The following is a 16276-nucleotide window of genomic DNA, read 5'->3' as shown; positions in this document are numbered from 1 at the left end:
CATTAAGGGAAAGAAGGAAAGGATAAAGAACTTAAGCACATCTTCATGTACCAAGAGTATTTCTTAGACCACATTTTTCCACTTAAAACTCAAGCTGCATATCAAAGCTGCAAGCACTGTACTACAACTTGTCATATGCAAGACTGTGTGAGAGCTTTTATCTGCATACTTTACTCTTTGACAGATAACTGATAGAAAAGGGAACAGTGTTATAAGAAAACATAAGAATGGTTTTCAGCCTAAAATCATATTCTCGAAATTGCCAGCTCTTGATTGATATTGCATTAATGCCACTCTGTGCCTTGTAATATATTTTTGCAAAACCGAAAACAATCTGTGCAGGCTCAAAAATTCCATTAAGGGAATGGGAGGTTTTAGTAATCTTTTATTCCCCTTCCTGAATTCATTTTTGAGCCCAGAGTAACTGATTTTGTGTCAGTCTCATACAAGGTCACATTAAAATCCAAGCAGGTTCTTCTTGCTAGGAAGAGGCATGTACATGCCTGCTCAATTTTACTCCTGTCTGTTGAGTATATATTATAAAGTCCCCGGCTCTTATTGCTTCTTGGTATACTGATTCTTCACAGTCCTGGAAACATATTTTTTTTTTTCTTTTTTAATTTTTTTTTTTTTCTTTTTATGTTCTTCCTTTGCAAGAACTGGGATATGAGAAGGAATTGTTTCCTGGTGAGTTTGAAATTTACCCTTTTTCAAAGCAACTCCTCAATTAGTAGCTGATTGACAACCAATGAAGCTACTTCCTACTTAGGGCTCCATTGAAATCGGTGGCAAGAGCCCATTTTCCCATGTGATTCAGTGAAGCTCTGCAGTGGCACTGACACAGTCTGAGCATGCATATTTGCAAGACTGAGGTCTAAATACAGCTGTAAATATGCACTTCTTTAAAGCAGCTTTAACTAGAGAGATTCCAAAGACTCTATTAAGAAAAACAGACACCTAGAGAGTAATTCTAGCACCTCTTTCCTCTGTGAAGTGCAGGGAGAGTTGAAATTTTGCATGTTTGAGCCTCAAAAGGGAAAAGAAAAAATGAATATGTCTCTCTCTTTGCCCACAACCAAGCAACCATCCCAGTTTTATTTATGGCTCATAATTTGCTTACCTTTCATTCCTAAAGCACATATAAGCTAGCAACTCATTAGAAAGAAAATATTTTTTCCCCAGAGACTGAGACAATCCATTAGAGAAAAAGAAGGCAGTAACTCCCAGGCTTGGAAAACAGAAGATGCTTTGTGATTTTCAGATGCAGTGCTGATTTCTGGTTTTCAGCCCTCTTTCTCTTGTCCTCTTTTAAACAAAGCCTTCCCTTTTCCCATCTTAGGAAGCCAGGCTGTAGGTCCAGCTTCTTTTGTGGTTCTTCCTCTTTGTGCACTCTCCGCTATTCATTCTCCCTTTCTTGCTTATATCCTACTAAGAAATCACCACAGTTAATCACTGCTTTGCACAAGCCACATTCTGTGGGTTAAAGAAGGAACAGAAAACTTAGCAGTAAGGGATGTGCTGCACACACCAGGTCCAACACACGTAAGGCAATGATGGAGGCAGGGAAGCTGAATGTTTAGTGTAGCAGTGTTTTATGTTTCCTTTGCATGAGGTTTGGGAAGTTCTCTCCTACTTGCCTAGGGCAAGGAAGTAAATTTTGTGCCTGGGCTGCTAACTTTTCCTGACAGTCTCACTGGGCTAGGTAATATAAACAGTTGAACTAGTGCTTGCAGTTAACTTATGGCGTACTGGTTCACTTAGTCTGAGCATTTCTACTGATTACTCTAGAGGTCCCAGCAGCAGCTATACTGCAACCAACCTGTATGTAGGCACCAAGCAAATGTTAAAGACATCTTGAAAAATGGCTGAAAAACACACCATCTAGACAGTGCCTACACGTGCATCTTTAGCAGAGCTTTCTGTCTTTGGTGTGCAGTTATTCCTGGACACACAACCTTTTACCCACAGTTTTATGTAAGCAGGGCAGGCAATCGGTAACTGCGTGGCAATCACAGCTGTCATTTCCCATGACTCTGCTGCAAATCCTATAGTATTCGGTGTTCCTGTGAAACTCAAGTCCCTGGTGTTAAGGGATGACATGAATATTTACAGAGACAGAAGGAGAAGGGCAAGGTAAATTTTTATCTTTCGTGTTGCAGGACAGTGACTCACTTTCTCGTTTTTCCCTTGCAGGTATGACATCATGAACCTGCAGTACATAGAGCCCAACCGCTATGACTACGTCCTCATTGGGACTTGGCATGAGGGTGTGCTGAACATTGACGACTACAGGATTCAGATGAATAAGAGTGGAATGGTCCGATCAGTGTGCAGTGAGCCTTGCTTGAAGGGCCAGATTAAGGTGTGCCTCTGATACTTACTTTCTGATATAGAAATGTGAATAACCAGTCAGTGTTTTTCCCTAAACACAAGTAAGCTACTTTCAAGCCAAGAGATAAGACACCCTTTTCTTCAGAAAAGCCAAAAATATAGAAAGACCCCTAAGGTTAACATCTTACTTTTACAATCCCTTATACAGGCCCATATTTTCTAAATTACCCTTTGTAGTGATGCAGAATCTTCAAGTGCGACAGGATTTGAATTTTACCTTATGTGAGAAAGAGCAAGATTTTCACTTAGTCATTGCCTACAACATTCAGTGGCTGTGATTCACTTAGGGGCTGATCCTGAAAATAATGTGACCCATGGGAATCCTGTATTTTGTTCCAGCAATAACACCTGCAAGAAAAAGAAGAAAAAACAAAAAAAGGCTATTTGTCTCATGTTCACAACAGGAGATATGGAAACACGAATGAAATCACTCTGTGTTTACTAAACAGTAGCACTTGTATCAAGCTAGAAATAATTTGCCACCTGCCATGCCTGGATGACATAAAGACATGTTCCACCACTATCAAAATGGTATGGATGCAGTAAGTTTAACATGGCAAGAAGCCCATTCAGGAAAATCACCTTAGAGCAGACCTTCCTTTCTAATTTCATTTAATAATAACATTTGCGGCTTTTTAATTCTATATTGCTACTCTAACCAGTAAGTGATTGATGATTTGGCAAAGGCATAGTGACATACTCCAACAGTCTTGGAGGGAAAACATTATCAGTATTTACTACCCTCTAAAACATCTTTTCCCTGTTTTTGAGATTGTGCAGTTTGTGTATGTGTGTATATGTAAACACCATGCATACAAAATGCCAGCTTCATCTCCCATTGAAGTTTATTGGACTCTCTCCACAGACTGCAGGAGGAAATGTTAACAAAAAAAAACCCACAAAGCCAGCATTCAATAAATTAAACATTTCGTATTTCACTACTGCACTTAGCTCTGCATATAGATGCACAAGAAGATCCTGGAGAGAAGACTGGATTCCTCCTTTCTGCCAAACAGAGCTAGAGTCTGCTGGAGCCCCATGAGCTGGAGATACCCTTAATCTTTCTTTCAGCCTCAGCATAATGCAACTAGGAGTCAAGACAAAGAAACTATCTTTTCAACACTGGATCGTTACACTTAGCAGCCTTCACAGCAGAGAAAGTTACAGCTTTCAGGGACATTTGTCTCCAAAAGAGCTGTTCCGAAGCATGCTCTTGGTCACTGCATATTGGTTTTATTTTCTACTAGGACCCATTACATCCTTTTAGCAGTATATTTTTTAATTTGCTCTTATTTGAATTTCTATTTACACTAGTGTAATGAGCCCCAAAGAGACTTCCATGTAAACTGGAATTTATATCTGTGTGTGTGTGCTTGTGTGTATATATATATGTATATGCATGAATCACTCTTTGTTCTACACTTTGACTTTGTTTACTGCTTTTTACTATGCAATAGATATTAAGTGTGGGCTGAGCTACTTGTCCTGACCTGAACCATCTCCTAGATTAAGCCTCTTCTCAAGTTTGATGGCAAGGATAACACTCACCATGCCGCTGTACCAGAGGGAAAACGGTTTTGTACTTTTAACTCAGAACCGCTTGCCACAAAACGAAATACAGTTGTCCCCAGATATTATCCTTGAACTCCTAAGCACAAATTTTGATTCACGGTGGGAGATACAGATTCAGGATTCATGTTTTCTAGTTGCTTGAAATATGCCATACACAGGAATTCTGTCATATTTAAAACAGTGCAGGTGGTACCTGTTTGCTGGGGGGTCTTCTGTGTTATCTTATAGAGGATCATAGCTGAGGATGCATTTTGCATTACAGGTGATCAGGAAAGGAGAAGTGAGTTGCTGCTGGATTTGCACTGCTTGCAAGGAGAATGAATTTGTTCAGGATGAATTCACATGTAAAGCCTGTGAGCTTGGCTGGTGGCCGAATTCTGACCTGACAGGTAGGGATGTGTCCCTCCAAATGCATTCCCATTTTACGAGGCACAAGGAGAATGGTGTGTGGTGGAGAGTAAGGTGGCAACATGCAGACTTATTAGAGGTACATACTTAAACACACATCCCAATGCAGTTTAGGGTGAGTGAAAAGTGCTATATCTTTTGGCTCGGTTCAACAGCAGTGACAATAAAGACAGGAAAATGGATACCAAGAAGAAGTGACATAATCTCTTTGTTCCTCCCCTTCAAACAGCATAAGCATTGATAAAGCTCTTAAGACTACTAATGAACTTAGCAGCATTTGCTGCAATTTTAGCAGTGATTATCCCAAGAGCTCACTGCATCTCTGTCAGATTGACTTGATACTCTTTCTGATTGTTCTACTGTGCAATTAATAATACTTTATCTGGGACTTCAGGCCATTCAGTAACTGACTAGCAGACATTTGTTTGGCATAAAGATAATTTTTACTGCACCTGCCAGCAAGAGGTATGTCAACAAAATCTTTAAAAAGTCTGGTAGCAGAAAGGGAAACATCTAGAATTGCCGTCCCCTATGGATATCCTTTGGATGACTTGTATGCTATGGCATCTTTCTGTTATTTTGTACTTAGCAGGGCTGACCTCCTCACCTGCTCTGGGCTTTGCAGTAACCATTACCCCAAGAAAATAGATTTAATGCACTGAGAAGCACCACCTTGACCTTGAAGTTTGCTTTGTATCACTGTAAAATACTACTGGTACTTCTGCCCCATGCTGCATCTGCAAATGTTGGCTGCCAGTATTCAGCAGGGCATAATTCCTAGCTAGAGAAACAGTCTTACTACCTAGCTGAAGATCAAATGTGCAACTTAACATATCTTTGTCCTTTAATATGGCTGGTTGGCAACTAGATGTTGCTGCTGTGTTTAACATATAGACAAAGTACTCAAACCTTGATTAAATAGTTCTGAGAGATAGTGGCTAAACTAAGTCACTGAAGCCAAGGAGCTTTCTGAGGTTTTATTTTGAGAGGGAAAGCTGGACACTACTCCACCTAAAAATATCTTATCATTCACAATAAACTGGGAAACTTGATCCATTGTTTATCTTGGTTTTCTATGGAAAGTAAGCTATGGTCGTGCCCCAGATGTCTTTGTATCTGTCTATATCCCATACTTCTCACCACCCACCCCCCTTCTCTCTCTCTCTCTGGTGTGCAACTGAACCTACTTCAAACAGATTTGTCATGATACAGAAATCTCAGTGATCATTCCGTTCTTCAGGTTTCATGTAAGTGGGTTGTAGGAAGAGGAGTTCTTGAAAAATACCTTCTGTAAGGGCCCCAGCTGTGGGAAAATGTTGTATATTGCTAGACACCAGAAAATCCACAGGACCTGTAAATGTCCTGACCATTGGAAAATCTTCTATTCAACTCCCGCCTCCTAGGACACTAGTGTCTGCTAATTTTAAAGCAGATATCCAGAGACAAAGAGGTTCTGTTAGTTTTGGAGGTTTGCAGAATTGTTTGTATCTACTGTTCAGGGAAGAAAAGTGGGGCTTCTTTTTAATCAATAAGGCAGAACAAGAACATAGTGAGAGATCAATGTACACTTGAGTGAATATGGTTCAGTGCTACCAGCTGCCCAAAATAGCTTAAAAGGGGGCATGTCAAAATGACAGGCACTGCTGAAAAGAGTTGAGGAAAGCATCAGTGCTGGAAAAAATCTCAGGGGCATGTTGCAATCTATTAACTTTTAATGAAATCAGTAGATGACCCGCTGATTTGTGTTTCTTCTCAGCAAGGAGACTGGACTGCTGCTGTTCTGAAATCACAGTAGCATCAACCAAATGACAGCATAATCATCGACCGATTTCCCAAAGAAAGTCAAAATGGCAGTCTGCTCCTTCACAGCTTCTTCATTCTGTCTTGTTGAGGACAAAACTTTTTTTAACCCCTGCAATCCATTTACTTGAATTGCAGTACTAAGTGCAAAGTTGTGAAGAGAAGCTGATGCCATCCTAACCTTAGAAAAGGGAGCCTGAGCTAGATAAACTCTGGTGCTTGAACTCTGTGGGAGTCACTGCTTGTACCATTTAATTTAGAATTCTCTTTTCTTGTCAGGATTTCTCGCATCAGATATGTTTTTATAGCTTGCTTTCTGTCTGTTGTATGCATACCCTGCCAGTCACCATAGCTTCAGATTGTTTTCCCTTCACCTTAAATCTTAAATGCTAAACGTGTGCGCAGTTTTAGTCCAATTTTCCATCAGAGACAGAGGCTCTAAAATCCTTAGTCCCTTTAAGAAGCATGAAGCACATATTAACCCAATTCCTAGGACATGCTTTTCAGGGTGCTCATTCTCTTAATTTGAAATCAGTCTCTGTTGCTCAGAAATCCTTTCCTGACATTTTAATTTTATTTTTAAATGTACAATTTTTTTTTTAGATTGCTTCCCCTAAATATGTTTTCAGTGAAGTGGAGTCAGCAGGCACAAAGGATGTCTCATCACAGATGATAAAAACCTGACCTGACAAATAGTCACTAAACCCAGTATCTTAAGGCCTTGTGCCAAGAAGAAGAGATATCTCTTATAGTATCAGAATCTATTATAAGAAAAATTAATGTCAAGCTAGTAAACCTAGTTTATATAAATCATCTTAAATAAGCAATAAAACAAGATAGGACAGGAAGTTTTACAGAGTTATTACGAAATGAATCATAAAGGCTTGTGCCCATCAGTTACCTGGGATGTGTTAATGACCTCAGAAAACATTCTGGATTGTCTTACTGGCCTTACAGTATGAACATAACTTTAAAAAGAAATTTAAAAATCACTTAACCTTCTGCTCTAGGAAATGAACCATGGTTAAAGTGCAGGGAAAATAGCAGATGAAAGCTGCCTAGAAACTTTTAACTGTGAAACTTTTGCCAATAATCCTCTGATTTTTTGAGGTTTGGGTTAGTTGTGGGGTTTTTTTCAGGATTTTTGTGTTGTGGGTTTTTTTTTCAACTTGTAAGTACACCATTTCCTGGGTATCCTCCCCCGGTCTTAACAAGGTTCCCTGGCCCACTTTCTCCTAACTGGGAAATGACCCACCATCACAGGTGCTGACAACTAACGACTGTTTGCTGATATAAGCAGTGCAGGCAGCTTTTGGCAATGTCTGTAGCATATGTGGCTCTTGGGACTTGCTGGTGCACAGGCATTACACTGATTTAATGAAACAGATTTCTAAGATCTTACACAGGATAAACTTAAAGCAATCGATCAGCTTAACTACCATGATGAATCAGGGCTAAGGCTATGAAAATATCATTTAAAATGGAGTAATATGAGTATGGGTTGATGTTTCCAAGCTTAAAGCCCACATCGAAACGTAACTCTTCCAGCAACCACAGACTGGCTTCTTGTTTAAGAAGAGCTTTGCATGTATTAACCAACGAGCATGAACTTCTGAGTCTTAGTATTTTATTAAATCAAAGGAGCCAACTTTCACTCAGGGCTGCTGGGGCCAATGGCCAGAGGTTCCCACTTCTAATAAAAGATTTTTCCTTCATATTTCACCACAAATATGCTGGTTGGAAGAACAGGTTTCCTCACCTATCTGAGTCTTGAACAGACCACTTTGAGCAAAATAGAATTCCTTTACTTTATAAAATGAGACCTCCGTTGCACATACTATCATTTCTATTGTTCTTGATGTTACAGGTACCTGTAACATCATTACCTATAGTTAAGTAAACCTCATTACCTGTAGTTAAGTTAGCCTGGTACACTTAGAGACAAGGAGTACGGAATAATAAGACATTCTTTCAGTTCATATGACATTATCAGACATTAAAAGTTCAATCAGAAATTTTCAATGCCAGGACTGTGCCCCAGGCTGATTTTTTTTTTTTTTTTATTTCAATAACAACAACAAAAAAATCTTCTGTTTCTCAAAATGAGGTTAAACTGTTCAACCCTGATTCATACCTCTGCTTACTTCTCCTGTATTTGGAAGGAAGAACTTTACATTTTGGTAGAGGTATCAGTTGGTAGTTTTGTCACCTTATGGAAGATGCATATAAATTGAGCAAAACTGTGGGCTTCACAATCTTTTAGTTCATAGACGTTGGTTTCTGCAGATGTACTCCATACTGAGGAGGAAGGGGCTGAGCATGACTTTTCCTCATCACAATATCTGGGCCCTTTCTAAGATTTAGCAGCAAAATTGAGAGGTAAAAATTGCCTCCTTTACAAGCTCGTTGATATTACCACCTTTTCCCTGCACTTCTCAGCCGCATTCAACAACCCAGACAGGCAGAGGTGGTGAATAGCTGGTCCAGGACGTGAAAAGCTGGACCAGGAGTGTTTGTAATGGAGACATCTGGGTGGAGAGGTTAGGAAAACACTGAACTGGAAGGGAAACTGAGACAGAGACATTGAGGGACTGGGAGGAAAGATACTTGAGAGGTGGGGGAAAGGAGAAAAAGGTGAGCTGGATACAAAGAAAACTGGAGGAGGACAGAAACAAGAAGTAAAAGAGGCCATGGATAATTTCCTTGGGATATAGAAACATCTTAAAATCATTTGGTGCTATTAAATCAAGAACAGAAATTAGGAAATGCCAGAATGAAGGTTTTCAGTAACTCAGCTTCACAACTGTAACATCCTATTAATACAGAAGATTTTATTTTCTCTGTAATGTTTATTGCTGGCATTATATCTTCAGCACAGTGAGGAATCTAGCCAGACACTCTAACTTGAATGTGGGAGAGAGCAGCTAAGTACCATCTTGACTGATATCTATTTTGGCACATCTGTCATAAAAAGCCTTTCCAGTTATTTTTTGAAGGCTTATCTATTTTGTGGGTTTGACTTTTCCATACGAATTAAATTACATTATGTAGTGGAAAAACAATGAGCAGAGGGTTTGACAAAATGAGACTAAAGTAATGTTAAGAGAAAAAAAAAAAAGCAGAAATATACTAAGAGGTACAGTATCTATGGTGTAGTTCCATTACAACTTTGGATTTATTGCTGTTTTTCTGCCCATAGATCTCAAATTAGTTTCTATTATTTATAAAATCACCCTCACAAAAATATAGTGGGTCAAGTTATAGTGATTTTGATAAAGACTAAAATTAGTCTGAGGTGGTCAAAAAGCTACCCATTCTGATTTGTAACAACCCTTTCCCTGCTGAAATTAAGAGGTGGTGCTGAGTTTGTCTGGCTTCTGTTCCCATCTCTGCCTTTGATATGCTGGGCTTGTGAGCAGATACCTCAAGAAAAATTATGAAAAGATTTCCAAATTTCATTTCCCTTTGTAGCATACCAAGCAAATGTTTGGGACACTCAAAACTGATGACTGTTTTTTGGGGTTTGGGTTTTTTTAACGTATTCCATACAAACTTTTCCATGCTGCAGTTCATTCCTTTGTAAAATGGTTTTAATAATCCATGGCACATAGGCATAAACTAATGTTTGGATTATATTGGGGGCCAGAAAAAAAAAAAAAGTTTTTTCTTCAAGCAACTACCTTTCTAACACTCTCTTTCTTTTCTGTACACTGCAGGCTGTGAACCCATCCCTGTAAAGTATCTCCAGTGGAGCAATATAGAGTCTATTGTGGCTGTGGTCTTTTCCTGCCTGGGGATCCTGGTCACCATGTTTGTCACCCTTATCTTTGTGCTCTACAGGGACACCCCTGTTGTCAAATCCTCCAGCCGGGAGCTCTGCTACATTATCCTTGCTGGCATCTTTCTGGGTTACGTCTGCCCTTTCACCCTTATAGCTAAACCTACCACGACATCCTGCTACCTCCAGCGCCTTCTGGTGGGTCTCTCCTCGGCCATGTGCTATTCTGCCCTTGTCACCAAAACCAACCGCATTGCACGCATCCTGGCAGGCAGCAAAAAGAAGATCTGTACCCGCAAGCCACGTTTCATGAGCGCATGGGCCCAAGTGGTCATTGCCTCCATTTTGATCAGCGTGCAGCTGACACTGGTGATCACACTGATCATCCTGGAGCCCCCGATGCCCATCCTCTCCTACCCCAGCATTAAGGAAGTTTACCTTATCTGCAACACCAGCAACCTAGGCGTCGTGGCTCCTGTGGGCTACAATGGACTCCTCATCATGAGCTGCACGTACTATGCCTTCAAGACTCGCAATGTGCCTGCCAATTTCAACGAGGCCAAGTACATTGCATTCACCATGTACACCACTTGTATCATCTGGCTGGCCTTTGTGCCTATCTATTTCGGGAGCAACTACAAGATCATCACCACCTGTTTTGCAGTGAGCCTGAGCGTGACAGTGGCCCTGGGGTGCATGTTCACTCCTAAGATGTACATCATCATAGCCAAGCCTGAGAGGAACGTCCGCAGTGCCTTCACCACCTCAGATGTGGTGCGTATGCATGTCGGGGATGGCAAGGCACCTTGCAAGTCCAACACTTTCCTCAACATATTCCGGAGAAAGAAGCCAGGGACTGGAAATCCAAAGTAAGTGATTGACTGCAGGTACACATCTATGTGTATATGTCTCTCTCTTTACCATCCTCTCTTGGTTGACCGTAGTCTGATGAATAGTAAGGTATGTAACAGTTTTTCATCTCATGTGAAACAGAAAAGGTAAAAACGATCCTTTAGATCTAAGCCTCAGATAGATATTGACATGTTCCTTCTTATTTTCCTCTCCTGCTCTAAGGGCAGTCTTGTACAAAACTCCCTCTACCTCTGGGGCAGAGCAGACAGTGGCAGAGAACCAAGCTCCATCTGCAGCTTCGCCCATCTCTCTGTGCATGTGATGCAGATCTCACACCCCTATGTGCAGTTCCTCTGCATTATGTTCAAACTGAGATGCTATTGTAGCTTTTTGGGGAAGGGACCAGAAATCTATGTCTGTGTGGTTGTATAGCACATGTACTTGTCTAAGGCCTCTGGGATGTGTGTGTGAAAGCTGAGGATTGAACATTAGTTTTTAAGGTAGTGTTTTGTGACAGTCCTCATGATTGTGATCCAAAAGCACCCTTCATACTATCCCTCTGCTTTGTTTAATATTCAGAATTATGAGTCATACTCTTAATCATCATTAGTGTAAACTTGTCCATGTTCTCAAACTCAGTGTTGGTGTGAAAGTTGCAGAAGTCAACTGATGGTGAAAATGAACTTGCATCCACATCTATTGAACCTGTTATTTTCCTTGCTAATAATTAAAGGCAAACCAGCTGCAGCAGAGGGGGAGAGAGAAATGTTACTTCAAACAGCATCTCCCTGTGAGCAGCTGTCTGAACATTTGCATTCTTTATTACCTTATTGCTTTTTAAACTTTAAAGAAGCACCACACGGCTAGATATAAGTTTAAGTTATTTTTTCCCCAATTAGAAAAAAATATCAAAATAATAAAGAACCAGTGAGGTCTAAATTTCTGAGCTTCCTGATAGAATTAAAATTCAGTCAATTTCCAGCTCTTTGGGATCGGTAGGTTTCTCTGAGTCACTCAAGTTGGTTTTCATAAGAACCATTTTTGTATGTCCTGGAGGTGGAAGGGATAAGGTTGGAGGTAATACTATAGAAAACACATGCTGTGATCAATTTTGCTTTTATGCTACTTCAATACTTTTTATTTTGTTGCCAGACAGGGGATCAGACGAGATGGGAATGGAGACATAAGTAACCCAAATACACAGCAAAGTGTGCCACAGAGGCTGTGACAAGACTGCCAGCTCCTGAGCTAGATAGAGAGGGAGCTGGGAGTGGCAGGCAGCCCTGAGAGCCCCCACTTGCAGGGAGATGGCCAAAAATCTCTGTAGCTCAGGAGCTTGAATTCCATGCAAGTAGAAAGATGGAGCCTGATCCACCTTCCTCTGACTCTATGGAAGTTCGATGCAGTCTTGCATGTCTGTAAGAAACTAGTGTGGTGTCTCTGCAGTGTAGTCTTCTGGCTAACGCTATTGGTATCTTTAAGATGATCTCTGACAAAAATAGGACTATTAAGTATTTTAGATCATGAGAAAGTAACTAATTCTTTGTTGTGCTTACCTGTTCTTCTAGTTTCACTAAAAATCCTATACTTTAAAAGATCCAAATGCATTATATTTAGAATACAGTTTATACTATGAGAAAATATTTCATCCTGTTCCTGAGCTTTTCCCTCAGCACTGTCATGTTAAAAAAAAAAAAAAAAAAAAAAAAAAAAAAAAAAAAAAAAAAAAAAAAAAAAAAAAAGCAAGCCAGCAGTGTTTACCTGAGCTTTTTAGCAATCTGTTGCATAATTCTAGTAAGATTTTCTTGACCTCAAAGCTCTACAGAGTTTTAAGGTGCTCTGCTAAACTAAAAGCTCAACATCTAGTTAATATGCTTTTTTGTCTCATGTCAAGCCTCCAGATCTTTTACACAGCAAAATCCCAACCTCTGACCTAAACCTCTTGTGCAGTTACTGCGATGTTCTTCACCTAAACCAGCACAGATGAGGAGGCATGCTAGGCTTGCTGATGGAGAAGGACAGCATACTTCTGCACATGGGCATGAAGAACTGAAAGCATTATAGTATTCAAACACGCAGCTTTGGAAATAAAGTCACAAGACAGCACAAAAATTCATTACAGGGCTTTGGAGGGTATTTTAGCTCCTAGCAGAATCCATTGCAAAGCTTTTGGGGACATTGTGCTGACACAGATAAAAAAGCATGAGTCACTGAGGAAACCAAGAAGGTAAAAGTAGAATTTCCTGGAGCCTTTGAAGCACCTAAATAATGTGTAGTCAGGTCCTGAAACAGGACTTGAAACTACTGGAACATGCTTAATGCCCACAGGAATGGCCTCCAGGCTGATTTTCAAAGGCTTTTTCATTTCCTATTAAAATCTGGGATTTATTTGTCAGATTTTCAGTAATTCAGATCCCTAAGTACGTTTCTCTGCTGCTTGATTCTGTAATTGTCCCTCCCTGTGGCCACATTTTTCTGTCTGTAAGTGACCAGCAGTGCTTCACTCAAAAGATTTCCAGCTTTCTTACAACAACTTTCCATCCATTTTCTTGTTATCTCTTCTCTCTTGTCCTAGTTTGTATTTTTTTCTACTTTTTAAATTTTCATCTCTTTTCCTGCCTCTATCAAACCTCTCCTCTGCTAATCCAGTGAACTCCAACTCCTAAATAGAAAAGTGGCATCCATCTAAATTAAATTGCTGTGCAGATACAGAGTCAAATTGAGTTTTAAAAATGGAAACTAGTTTACATTTACGAGGGTAAATCAAACTTATACAAGCCTTGATAAAACACTCACATACAACATTGCACCGTTAGTTTAACTAGTATAGCTTGGGGACTAGAGAAAGCCAAGCCGCTCTGCCTTTCTCCTTCCTAAAAGCAGAGATAAAGTATTAACAAGGCAAGTCTATTAACACAGGATCTATTACTCAATTCAAAACCTTCAGCTACATCTGGTGCTGATACATAGGTCAGAAAGTCCTTTCGAAAAATATCTGTCCCAGCTGCATTACCCACAGAGTTTCATTGAAAATGAGTTGTTTAGTAACACTGGTCTTCACTTAAATAACAAAGCACATTGCTTTTACTGATCTGTTGCACTCTAAAGATGCCATGTACACTCATGAGGGTTTGAACTCTATCTTACTTGGTTGAATTAAACTATAAGCAATTACAGCCAGCACTGTTTTAAATAGAGCTGGCTGGGAAATTGCCAATGGAATATGTTTTCTCATCAGAAAACTGACTTCTCAAAATGTTTCATAGAATTAGGCTTTAATGGCAGGGATCCTTTCTGTGTTGTTTTTTTTTCTCATGGAGAGATGAAGACATTTGGAAAGTGTGATAGAACTTTAGCCCAACAGCCATGAGTTAAGGAACTCACTTAGGTTAAGAGTGTCTTCTTAACTTCCCAGGTGAACACCCTATAACTGTACCATACACTGTCCCAGGGTAAGTCTCCTCCTTTCTCTCTGTTCTTGACCAGCAGTGTGTCCTGGAACAGAGCAAAAATCCTGATGCAAACCCTAGAAAAATATTTTGTATTATTTTGTGAGAAACCTTGAATCTGGGTCTGAGAGATACCTTGCAAGTGTCTTCAGTACCAAGCTATTGTCAGTCTCTCTCTCTTGTCAAATTAATATTTAAATATGTATAAAAAATGTAATCATTCTATCAGGAGAGCTAGAGAGGCAGTGATATCTGCTGTTTTCATTGAAGCTTTGTGGGGGCATTTATTGCTTGAGTTTCCATCTTGATGACATTATGAGATCCTGGCTGTTACAGGATGATGACATAACAGTGTTTTTTTAGGAGAGGCTTTTTAATCTTTTCTCTTTTTTCCCCAGCTGTGAGATTGTAACTTTCAGATATAGATCTTGCTGTGATCATTAGCCTTGTTCTTGACCACAAATGTTACTTTGGCCTATGAGGGTCAATCAGCTTGAAGAGTAGTATTCCTGTACAGTGCCTGTATGATTCCTTCCCTGAGGAAGAAATGCTCCTTTCTGTACTACGTGCAGAAAAAATAACTAGTGACATTGAAGATGCTGCTCTTGAGGAGAGTTCAGGAAACACCTTCTCCAGTCACTGCTTCAAATGTGCAGAAGGCACACCGTGTGAAAGAGGTGGAAGCCAGGCCTGCAGCCTGCAAGGCTGTTGTATTGCTTTTCTACAGTCCGCACACACACTTCAAATAGAGTTTGAGCCACACAGTAAGTCTCGCCTCTTCCCCCGTGCTTCTCGTGGGCTGCAGTGGCATGAGAAGGATCAGTGTGGCAGAGGGGACCACAGGGGATAAGTTTGTTGGGCATCTTTGGGTAATTAGCTTCAGGTTTGGCCTTAGTCTTCACATATAAATGACTTTAAATTTATGATTGAGACCCCAGGTCTGGACACCATTTTAGTGCATTTTGAATCAGAATAAATAAGGATTTAGTTGTCAACATAAATTGTGTAGTAAAATCTGAGTTGATAGGAAGGCTAACCAGCAGGACTCACTGAGTGGCCAGAACTCCACATTAATGCACAAGCCACCTGCTTCCCTGCTTGTGATTTTAATATATTTGCATTCAGTTATTTTTCCTCCAGCTGTCTGCCCTCAGAAATGAATGCCTGATTTTAAATATTTCCAAACATGTATTTTTATTTATCTTTTTAACATGTTTTGGCAGTCTACGCCTCTAGGTTGCTCTCACAGGCATCCACTTGAAGCAATGTCTGGGCAGTCACCTGGGCCAAGGGTGTCTCGAAAATGGTTTAATTTTATTCCAGTAAAAAACGTCAGGCAACCTAACATCCCCTTGTCCCTTCTTGCTTCTTTTACAGGAGCCTGTTCCTGTTTTTTTGTCATTTCAACTCTGCATTGGGTCCCTACATACAGTTTTTTAACTGTGAATCGGGTTTCTCAATTACACCTAGTAACACCTGTCTGTTCCCTTACCAAGGCTTAGGGAACCATCTGCTTTTTTGTCTTGCCAGTTACAAAATTATCTCTCAGTATTCTTAAGTTATTCTTTCTCTTTAAACTGACTTGCTGAGTTGCCATTTCATCTTAAGCAAGCTGTGCTGACATGCTGCATTTTTCTGGGACTCATTTCTCTTGGAGACTCACAGTCCACAAAGGTTTTTGGGCTCCTCAGCTCCTTCATTTTCAAAGCCTCCCACAGACAGTGAAGGGAATCTTAGCATAAATACATCCAGAAGGCAGGACATTTAATTTCCCTGTGGTAGTGGGAGGAGGCAAATGCACAATGCAGCATGTCAAGAGTTGGAGCTTCCAGAAACAGAGTAGATGTTCAGCATGTTCAGTTGCAGTCATAAAAATGCAGATCTTTTATAGCCTCTCACTTGATCTAACCTGAGTGCCTTGCCATAGGAAGAGATGCTCTGGAGTATTTCATCTTCTCGCTCTCAGGTTACTACTCCATGCAGTCAATATGCTATCGTTAAGCAGGGGGTTATGGAGATAAGGGGG

The 16276-nt window shown here is 40.2% G+C and overlaps 1 protein-coding gene across 3 annotated transcripts in view; it reads left to right on the top strand.

Moving 5' to 3' along the window:
- The window catches only part of GRM1 (glutamate metabotropic receptor 1), a 176094-nt gene that overhangs the window by 134242 nt on the left and 25576 nt on the right, over positions 1–16276 (top strand). For all 3 annotated transcript variants that reach the window (XM_026845762.1, XM_026845763.1, XM_026845764.1), the window contains exons 5-7: positions 2194–2362; positions 4226–4352; positions 9888–10818. In XM_026845762.1, the coding sequence (XP_026701563.1) occupies positions 2194–2362; positions 4226–4352; positions 9888–10818 (1227 nt within the window). The remainder of the gene's footprint in view (positions 1–2193; positions 2363–4225; positions 4353–9887; positions 10819–16276) is intronic.

Source organism: Athene cunicularia (assembly GCF_003259725.1).
Source record: "Athene cunicularia isolate RWA chromosome 3 unlocalized genomic scaffold, athCun1 chr3_part1, whole genome shotgun sequence".
Taxonomy (NCBI): Eukaryota; Metazoa; Chordata; class Aves; order Strigiformes; family Strigidae; genus Athene; species Athene cunicularia.
The sequence above is the reverse complement of the archived record's forward strand: the minus strand, read 5'-3'. Positions and strand labels throughout refer to the sequence as shown.